At 48.7% G+C, this 10833-nt stretch overlaps 1 protein-coding gene across 1 annotated transcript in view; it reads right to left on the bottom strand.

The window, feature by feature from the left end:
- The window catches only part of TSPAN3 (tetraspanin 3), a 30417-nt gene extending 22100 nt beyond the window's left edge, over nt 1–8317 (bottom strand). Inside the window, exon 1 of the mRNA XM_075535356.1 lies at nt 8069–8317. Within this exon, the coding sequence (XP_075391471.1) occupies nt 8069–8131 (63 nt within the window). The 5' untranslated portion in view covers nt 8132–8317. The remainder of the gene's footprint in view (nt 1–8068) is intronic.
- Nucleotides 8318–10833: the final 2516 nt, after the last annotated feature.

The raw sequence follows: 10833 nt of genomic DNA on the forward strand, positions 1-10833 counted from the left end.
ATAAACCTCCAAACAAACAAACCATCCAATCCTGGTATCCACAGGTTGGATACATTCTAGCTCTTCAATATTTTGTTAAAGCATACTTTAGTAATATGTCTGTGGTGCGTTAAGCGCAAAACATACATCACATATTTGAAAAATCTACCAAAATGTTAATACTGGTTACTACTGAGTAGTGGGATTATGGGTAGTCATTTACAATGTGTGTTTTAAATACTCTTTAGCATCTCCTTTAAAAAAAACCTATACTACAGTAGAACCTGTTAAAGTGGGAACTGTAGGGTAGAACCCTGTCAGAGGCAGAAACCTAATCATTTCTACTAAAATGGGCAGCAGAGGAAGTGGTGGAAAACTTGAGAGACCTGGAAAAACAAGGCAGCCCGCGGTGCGCTAGCTCTCACAGGCCTCGCGGTGTTTGCACAATTAGAAGCGGCTATTTTAAATGACATCTGAAGCTGAGACTTGATGATGTCCTCTCCCAAATGACGTCAATCCTGTGTCCTCAGCTACACAGCAGGCACTCCACCCTCAGTGTGAATCCCCGCTGAAGCCTCCCCCATCCTGCAACTGTTCCCCCAGGAGCTCCTGGAACTCAACTGGAACCCTTCAGCGCACAGCTTTACCTTTCACAAACATCACCTTTCCAGAAGACAACAAAGAGAAAGATCCTGTTCCCGAGCATGAACTTCCCATAAGAAGCTACTTCTCCCACCACCATCAAATGCACTGTTGTTACTGCCGCCATTCTTAAGGAAACAGCATTTCCCGTCTTTAGAATGGCCATTACTCTGATGAAGTCATCTTCGTCAATCCTGCTCGTCTTTACTTTTTCTATATCCACTGTTTATCCAGCTGAACGAAGGTGTTCTATAAATCCAATTTAGACCTACCAGTTCAAAGACCACAACGTTCAGGTTACAACAGATGGAGCTCAGCCAGCTTCTAAACGACTGCGGCAGCATGGAAATGGCTGTTTTCAGATTGCAGGGCTCCGGGGGTCATCCGAGAAGCATGGGATTTAAGCATGCATTTTCTGGGAGGCCCCCACCCCGTTTACACATTCTACTATGCCAGCATACAAGGGGCTTCCAGAAGTGGCTGGGGAAAAATCCGTTATCTGTTCACTCCATTTTCCATGAGCCTTCTGACCCCTGCGTACACCAGTTAGTGTTGAGCCGCCTCTGACTCCTGGCCCACCCAAGAGCCAAAGTGCAGCCAGCCAGACTCCGCAGGTTCTCAGTGGCTGCTTTGTTCAAGAACACCCAGCCTTCTTCCATGGTGCCTCTGGGTGGACTTAAACCTCCTACGGCTCAAACTTTATTCTATCTGGAAACAGGATTTGCTACTATTATAGGAACTAGGGTGACTGAGCTTTATAGATATTAGAACTTACCAATACTTGTGTTATGTTTTTAATTTAGCACCAACAATGTGTAAGATAAATTATGTCAATCTTTATTCTAAACCCTTTTTTGTATATCAAAACCAAATAACGTATATACTCACGTATAAGCCAAGTTTTTCAGCACACTTTTAATGCGGTTTTTGTGGTAAAATTAGGTGCCTCGGCTGATATTCAGGTTGGCTTATTCCCGAGTATATATAGTACATACATGCAATTTTTTCTTCTTCAACTATTGACTCTGTTGGGAGCTCTGGTGGCACAGTGGTTATGAGTCGGGCTGCTATCCCTGAGGGCAGCAGTTTGAAACCACCAATCGCTCCAAGGGAGAAAGATGAGACTTTCTACTTTCATAAAGAGTTACAGGCTCACGAACATACGAGGGCAGTTCTACCCTGTCCCACAGGGCCACTGGGTTGGCATTGACTCGACAGTGAGTTTATTTTGTTTGGGGCTCTGTCAAATGATTCAATGGGAAGGCGGGGAGAGGAGGACATGATACTCTTACTGACTGAAAGCAGACTGGGGGTTTGTCTGCAGAGTGATCTTCAGAAATTAAACAATGAAAAATTTGATGATTTGGAGATCCCTGCTTGCTCTCCTTGCCCACCCCGCCATTACCAGGCGGCAGAACTGTCTTTTCATTCTTTGTACTCCCTAGAAACAAAGAGTCAATCATCAGAAAGCACTCAGTACAAGAATAATTTTTAGGGCATGCTTGTTTGATGCAAGTATAAATTTTATGGAATATATTTCTGAAACAAATAAACAAACAAACACAGACCTAAACCAAATTGGGTTCTAGAGAATAAAATTCATCAAAAAAATTGTAAAGAATGGTAAATACCCTAGAAAGCTAGTCAACAACCAAGTGCTCAAATGGCAACTAAAGGGAATGCCTTGGTATATGGCCACCATGCCAATCCCAAGTTCCCAGCATTGGGCGTTTTTTCAGCTAATAATTACTCACAGCCACCGGGCACTTGGTAGGGGACAGATGACTGAGAGTGTATTAAAAGTGGAAACATCCATTTTCTTAATTGTCCAAGACAAATTAAAAACTACGTTATAAACCAAGCATCTATGGAAACTTGGCGTGGCCTGTAGTATGTAGTCAAACAGCACTTCCACCTGACGGATGGTTCGCTAGTTCTCCTGATAATCTGACAAACAACTATGAAAGACGTTCGCTTCAGGTGGGCTCCACTGGCACAGTCTTTGTCACAACAGTCACTAAAAAAACGACAGACAGGAGAGAAAGACACGCGTGCCAGGCTGTCAGACAAAGGAAAAGGTGCTGAAGCAGCAGGTTCTGAACTCAAAAGTGACACAGGGGCTAGGTAACCCAGCACACACAACCAGAGGGAAGACTACCTGAAAATGCTCATTGTACACTCTCAATAACAAACCAACTGAAGAAATCAGATGGTGCCCGGCTAGCAAACAGAATAGTGTCTGGGGTCTTAAAAGCTTGTTTCCAAACAAGCAAGCAACCAAGTCCACATGGAAGACGCACACCAACCTCTGTGACTCAAGGAAACCAAAGGAGAGAACAGTAGCAGAGTCTCCTCTGTGAGATCCTAGTTTGCAGAAGGCGATGGATGACAGTGGAAGCCCACGAACATTGGTGAGAGCCACACAGGAAATAAACCTCCGGTGAGTTCTCTCTGTCCATAATGGAGGGATGGAAAGAAACAGTGCCTTGGAGTGATGACTCGAGATCAAAATAATAACCCCAACTTTAACAGTTAATACCCTGCCACACGACCCCCGAATTCTGATACAAGTTAGGCCTGATCTGGTTTGCAACATTTTCTGTGGTTGTGTGTGTTTTTCCCATATTGCAGTTTATCTCTGATGTATTCCGCCGTGTGAGTGGCCCTCTTGAATCTGTTCTGTGTTTTTCTGTATTGGATACCCAGAATTGAATTGATGAACCTATAGAAACAACAAGTAGAATAAGGGTCAGGGCAGGAGGAGGGGAGAAAGGGGAGCCGATAGCAAGGAGTTCCAGAAGAAAGTGTTCTGAAACTGTTGTGGTGGCAACTGTGCAATAGAGCTTGATGTGACTGAACTATGGCATGATAGCACATTTGTACTGGCTCCCAATTAAAGGGCTCTGGGGGGAGGGGATGAAAGTAAAGGTAAAACAAACTATGAAGGCATCGGTAAACTTTCTTTTAGTCATGTGAACATGCCAAGTACATGAACGTTCTGCTCCTCTGCTCTGAAATGCCCTCCAAGTCCCCCACCCCTCCTCCTCCGGTTTCAATTAAACTTGATCTCCATGGAGAAGCCTCCCGCAGCCAGCCAATCACTCTACCACATCACCCCTTTAAACGCTGCACAGCACATCGCCACTGGACTATTTTTCTTGTTTATTTTTAATTGTCTGCTTTCCTTTGGGAGAAGCTTCTGTGAGAACCGGGCTTTCCCCATGCGCTTCACCTTATCATCAACACCCCAGCCTCGAAGTGGGGACCTCCCCAAACGTTTGCATTCCATCTGCTTAACACAGCCAGCTTTCCTGGATTCTGTGCACTGGAAGAGGGGAGGGTGATATGGAAAGTTTGGGGTTTGTGTTTTTCCTATAAGAGGGATTCACTATAAGTGTTCCATTTTGCTTTCAAGCACGAATTGTGTGTGAGGGTTATCTACATATGAGTGAAAGGGGATTCAGGAAGGTGCCACATTCTGAAGTTGGTTTCTAAGGTGTTAAAAAAAGAAAGGTGCTGATGCTCTTGTGACTCTCCTCCCCATGGGTGTTTTCCTGTTACTAGGACTGCTTCTCAGAGAAGAGAAACAAAGGTGAGTCAGGACCAAGCTTGCATTCTCTTGTCCCTACTATGATGCTCAAAACAAAATAAGGAATGATGCAAATATGACCTTAAAACACCAAGCAAACCACTGGTTTCTCTCACAGGGTAGGGAAAGGTAATTTGTATTGCACTGGATTTGAAGAAGTATGCCATTAACTAATTAGAATTAAAACCGGGTCATTAAGAAATGATCTTCATGTGTGCAGAGTGGAAAAGCTCCGCAGGTTCTCAAGGCTGTGAGGTTGCCAGCTCTGTCTTCCGAGGTGCCTCTGGCTGTTTTGGAACTACTAACCTTTAGCTGGAAGTTGAGGCTCTTAACATTTGTGCCACCCACTGACTCCTATAGAAAAGACTAACCCCCTGCTACCAAGTTGATTCAGACTTATAGCAACCCTATAGTGTTTCTGAGGCTATAAATCTTTACAAGAGCAAACAGCCTCATCTTTCATTCACGGAGTGACTGGTGGGTTTGAACAGCTGGCCTTGTGGTTAGCAGGCCTAAACGTAACCCGAGAGTACCACCTGGCTTGACTTGGCTGGTGACTTGCCATCAATAGCCTTCGAAATTCAACGGTGTGTCTCAAACACACCGAATGGTCATCATAATGGGTCTAGCATGAATACACTTACATTGAAAGCTCCAATACTCTCGAAAAATGAAGAGATCTAAGCCGTCCCTCTTTCTTTCCTTTGTACAAAATGATTTTCCAGCTCAAAACCCTAATTTTCTGGAATTTGGGGAAGAATTCTCTGTTCCCCTTATAACAGGCCATCTTCAGGATTTTAGAAATGATTTTTATTTACACTGTTAGTTTTTGCATCTCCACAGACTGTGTAGACGGCGAGTAAACAATTCAGAGGAGTGACTTCCAACAATTTGCCCTGTTAACACCGAGCCGGAGCCACTCAGGTACATGTTTACTTCCACATCTCAGCACACAGCACTGCCAACTGAACCAGGACGTCAGGATATAAAAGCATGTACTCTAAAGCTCTTGCCAAAGCAATTAGCTTTAACCAGCCATTGCCACCCATGATAAGGAGTTAAAATGTGTTTCCTAAAGTTGCCCAAGGGAACCTAATTGAACTTCTAATAGGCTGGGTGTAGGGGCTGTTTCTTCTTCCACTTCGAGATCTCAAGACACTACCAAGAGGGAGGGGGCATTACGTGTAGAGTTCACTTAAAAAAACTGATGTGGGCAGTCCAAATTCCCGGGGAAACTTTGTGAGCATTTGTTTTGTATGTCTTTTTTATTTTAAACACACAAGTTACATAATGTCTTTTAACTGCTGGTTCGGGTCCTAATCACAGCTATAATCAGTAACCTCTAGAGATAGAGCTTCTAACCTGGCTTCCAAGTTCCTTGTCCCTCCACATCTTTAGAAATCACACTTGTTCCAGCCCCACGGGCATATGGGACAATGGGGGTTGAATGTTGGCTCTGCTACAACTGAGTGTGCTGCTTTAACAACCTTCATGCCCTCTGTCTGCAAAAATAGCATAATATTCCCTGCAGGGGTGGGGGTGGGGGTGGAGGGGGGGGCACATCAATGGCTTCCTCAGCAATTAAGTTGTACTCTGATCCAGGCCACACTTGCTTGCCCCACCTGGTTAGTTTCCTTATCATAGCTCACAACAGCTTTACTGCTACTCCCTCTGATCAAACACAGTGTGCTTTCACAGCACAATGTGACTTCAGTGTTGAGGCACACCCATTATGGAGAGCACAGCTGCCGGTCGGTCAGTAGAACCCACGTTCACTGAAGTCCAGGGTGAACAGTGTGTACACTCACACAACCTACACAGACTCAGGAGCAGCCACTTAGAACTGCGATTTCAGAGTACACAAAAAGTTCGCTTAAAGAAAATGATCCCTTGTATTTCCAATATTCTTTTACATTAACTAATACTCGAGTCTTTCGGCTTACAAAAATCTAGAATCCACCTCTTCTAGATTTTAATACATGGGTGGCATTCTTCAAGATCAAACAGTTATGCCCCTAAAATCAAAAAGGAACAAAGTCATCTCTGCTTCTTAAAACCAAAACCCACCGCCACTTAGTCGATTCCGACTCATAAGGACCACATAGGGCGGAGGAGGACTGCTCTCTTGCGTTTCCGAGGCTGCAGATCTTTCTGGAAGCAGATGGCCACAACCTCTGAGGGGTCTGAAATGCCCACCTTGCAGTTAGCAGCCCAACGCTTAACACATTGCGCCACAAGGGTTCCTTGCTGTCATTTTATCAGATGTTCCTTATTTGGGGAGCCTTGCAAATGTTGCTTGTTTTACGTGAGCCTGCGAGTCGGAATAAGGCACCTTGGTGGCATAGTGGTCACTCGTTGGGCTGCTAACCATATGGTCAGCAGTTTGAAACCACCAGCCACTCCTCAGCAGAAAGATGAGGCTTTCGACTTCCATAGAGTTAGTCTCGGAAACCCACAGGGGCAGTTGTACCCTGCCCTATCGGGTTGCCATGAGTCGGGACGGAAATCAACGGCAGTGAGTTCAGTGATTATGAGTCAGAATCGATTCAACGGAAAAGGGTTTGGTTTGGAGCGTATGAGCAACCACAGGTCTAACTGGGAAAGAAGAAATCCCGCAACCCCAATGTCGCTGTGAACCAGTGACTTTTCCCTGTCCACTATGAATACCCTCTGAGGCTCTCTAGCAGTATATATGTGCAGTCAGTGTCTGGTTTTATAAATATATATATAGGCCCCCTCCACCTACAGCAGTCAGAATGAGTCCTTTCACACTCTGGTACCAAGGGGGAAGAAAGGAAGTGCGGGTGGGAGGGGTTGTGGATGGCTGGAGGGAAGAGTCAAAAGGGTATCAGCCCGGGTGGGACCAGTCCTTGAGCGATGCTAAGTGAGAGAGTATTCAAGGAGGGTTCTGGGGCTGTGGGCAGAGAGGCAAGCGTCTATGACAATGGTGGCTATTGGGAACCAGACTGGGGACTCGAGTGCCCATCCCAGGCGAAGGAAGGTTGTATCTCATTTTACTGCTTGTTTCTTTCTTTTTACGTAAATTAAAGTGACGGGAACGCTTATTAAGTTTTATCCGGGAGCAAAGTTCACGTGGGCTGGGTAGGTAGGTGGAGAGACTCATAGGCACAACACCCGTCATGACAAATGTCCCTGGATGGAAGATGGAGAAGTTACAGACACCCCCACTTTTTTGGGGGGCGGGGTGTCCTAAGATAGCCCATTGGCCACTTCTTACTGAATATTAACTCATCGCTTTCCAAATCTTGTGACACCGAGTCCTAATGGGCCGTTAGGGTCATGCTCATGACGGAACCCACAAGGACTGATTTCCCTGGTCAAAGGATTTTGTTGTTGTTTTCTAATTTCTAAAGTTGAAGAGCCTTCATCGGTTTTCTGGCCGGCGACCAGTCCGCCCTCCGCACAAAGAGCTCCAAGTCAAAACCCCTCAGGCCTGCCTCCGCGGCGTGCCCGCACATCTGCGGCGCTGGCTCCCACGCCCGGGAGCTCACGGGACCTGCGGGGCTCGGGGCCCGGCCGAGCGCGCGGGCCGGGCCCGGGGGGGGGGGGGGTGTCCGATTTCGGCCGTGAGGGCCTGGACGCCTCGGCAAGGAGAGCTCCCGCCGCCAGCTGCTCCGCGGGCAGGGGGGCCAGGCCCGGCGCGGGGCCCAGAGCTCGGGCCTCCCCCGGCGTCCCTTCCCCGCCCTCTCCGCCCCGGCCTTCGAGCCGGCCGGCCGCCCCGGAGGGGCCTCGCGAAGCGGCGGCGGCCCCGGCCCTGTAGCGCCAGGCCCGGGCCGGGCCCCAGGGGCGCCGAGGCCGAGGCCGAGGCCGGGCCGCGCCGCCCGGGGTCCCGCTTACCCAGAAGATGAGGTTGAGGAAGACCAGCACGGTCTTGGACGAGGTGATCCCGCACTGGCCCATCGTGCCGGCGGCCCACCGAGGCCCTGCTCCGGAGCGGGCTGCGCTCGCCGAGCGCGGCGGCAATGGCGGCGGCGCCTCCCGGCTGGAAGTGCACGGCCTGCGCGGCGCTCGCTCGCTCGCTCGCCCGCCCGCAGCCCCCGGCGTCGTCGCTCAGCCCGGGTCCCGGCGGCACCTCGCTCCTCCGCGCAGCCGCCGCACTCCCTAGTCCCCCCGCCCCGCCCCGCCCCGCCCCGCCCCGCGCCGCGCAGCTCCCTGGCAACGGAGTCCCACCCACCGCGGCCCGGCCTGCCGCTCCAGCCAATCACTCCGCGGTAGCTGCGGCGAGGCCACGCCTCTTAAAGAGGCCGGAGGTTCGGAGCCTTCTCTTGGCCTCTGGCCGCCCTTGGACGCGGAGGGCCAGTATGAGGGAGGTTCGGGCGGACCAGCCTTCCCTTCCACTACACTAGCCTCCTAGACGATCCCCTGGGAATGTCTGGGAGACGTTCCTGACCCGGAATGTCACCAGGCAGCCATGTGTGGGAGAAAGACAGTGAACTTCAACAAGTATTTTTTGGAAACTATTGTGTCAGACTCTAAAGCCACCTCGCAGACGTGTCATCAGAAAGGAAGAAAACATGGTGATGGGGTCAGTAAGGCACCGACGAGAGGTTGTGGGTGTGTGCTTCTGGGCAAGGTAGACCTTCAAGTCTATTTCAGGATAGTACACCTGGGGTCTTGATGGTCACCAATCACGTCGCAGCACTTCACAATCGTCCATAATCTTAGATCGATTAAAGCAACAGACTTTCCCCCTTTTTTTTGGAGAGCTTATCATGTGCCCTGTTAGTGTTGCATTTGGCTGCTAATCGCAAGGTCAGCAGTTCTAAACCACCAGCTGCTCCTTGGGAGAAAGATGGGACTTTCTACTCCCATGAAGAGTGACAGTCGCAGAATCTTGCAGGAGGAGCTGTTCCCTGCCCTATAAGGGTCGCTGTGAGTCAGCCAACATTGATTGACTCAGTGGCAGTGAGTTTGGGTTTTGAGTTTGCAGCCTGAAGAAGGCACTGGTTATCAGCTTCATTTTAGTGATGGAGAAACTGAGGCTAAGGAATGTTAACGCACTTGACAAAAGCGACATTGGAGGAGGTGGTGTTCTGCAGAACCCGCCTTCCTAATCAAGCACTGGACTGGTTCCGTTGTCCCTCCTTTGGGCCTACCTCTGCGGTTCTTCAGGAGACCCCCCCGTATTTCCTGGTAAGCATTCACTCGCTCACTTTTGTCACTTCCTGCAGCCACCTCCCTCCCACCCCCTTTCTGGAAGCCACTCAGCCAGATCTTTCCATTTGCATCAAGCCACCCAATCTCTCATCAACATCAGCGCCAGGCCACTTCCAAAACTCACTGCCACGGAGTGGATTTAGACTCTAAGCTCCCTAGAGGACTGGGTAGAACTGTTCCTGTGGGTTTCCAAGACTGTCGGTGGTAACAGGACTAGAAAACCTCATCTCTCCCCCTCAGAGCACCTGGTGGTTTCAAACAGTTGACCTTGTGGTTCCAAGCCCAGTGCCTAGCCCAGGACACCACCAAGGCTAGTAGCCATGGATTTATGTATTCATTCCCCTCAGGCACCTCCTCTGTGCTTCACTGTGCCAGGTGGTGTGTGTGTGTGTGGGGGGAGGGTGCGGTGCAAGACACCTTCTTACCCACGTGGAGTTTACATTCTGGCAGAGGAAGCAGATCAGAGACAGGTGGTACAAGGCCTGCTGTTGGGTTGTGCTAGGATGGGAGTCAGAGGAAGGGGAAAGGGTGAAGGAAGGCCGCTGTGTGTGAGGGGAGGACCTTGGAGGGGGCATGAGCCAGGTGAGAGCATTTGGAGCAGAAACAGCAAGTGCAAAGGCCCTGGTGCAGGAAGGAAGATGCCGTGCTCTCGAAGGAAAGAAACACCCAAGAGCCTGACGTGCTGGAAGGCAGAGGGGGAGGTCAGCAAGGCCGGATCACCAAGGATCCAGCAAGCCAAGAGTGATGAGGAGGGAGGGCAAGGCTTCAAATAGGTCAAACATGTAAGGTCTGCTTTAAATTTTCTAAGTGTCATTTGTGTGTGTGTGTGTGTGTGTGTTAGATACATAAGAACACAACGGTAACAAGTTCAATAAGCTTCACAGTGTTGTTTAGTGACATTATTATAGCATCCTCCTTAACAAAGTTCGGTGTCCCCTAAGCATTGAGTTTTCCTTTCCTCCTCCACCCTGCCTGCCTCTCCATTAGTAAATTTTGTTCTGTATATCTATATGCCTCTTCTGCATACTATTTTATAAGTGGGCTCCTGTAGTATTTGTTCTCTTGTGACTGATTTATTTCATCCAGTATAACCTTTTCAAATTTCATCCATGCTGTAGATGATGATAGATAGATAGATAGATAGATAGATAGATAGATAGATAGATAGAAAACCCAAAATCCAAACTCATAGTGACTATAGGACACAGTAGCTCAGCCCCTGTGATTTCCTAAGACTATAACTCTTGACGGGAACAGAAAGCCTCATCTTTCACCCAAGGAGCGGTTGCTAATTTTGAACTGCTGATCTTGCGGTTAGCAGCCCCATGTTTTGGCCTCTTGGCTATTATGACTAGCGTGGCTGTGAACATTGTTGTACAAATATTTGCTTGAGCTCCTGCTTTCAAGTCTTTGGTGTATATTCCTGGGAGTGGAACAGACGCTCC

Source organism: Tenrec ecaudatus, chromosome 17 (assembly GCF_050624435.1).
Source record: "Tenrec ecaudatus isolate mTenEca1 chromosome 17, mTenEca1.hap1, whole genome shotgun sequence".
NCBI classification, from domain to species: Eukaryota; Metazoa; Chordata; class Mammalia; order Afrosoricida; family Tenrecidae; genus Tenrec; species Tenrec ecaudatus.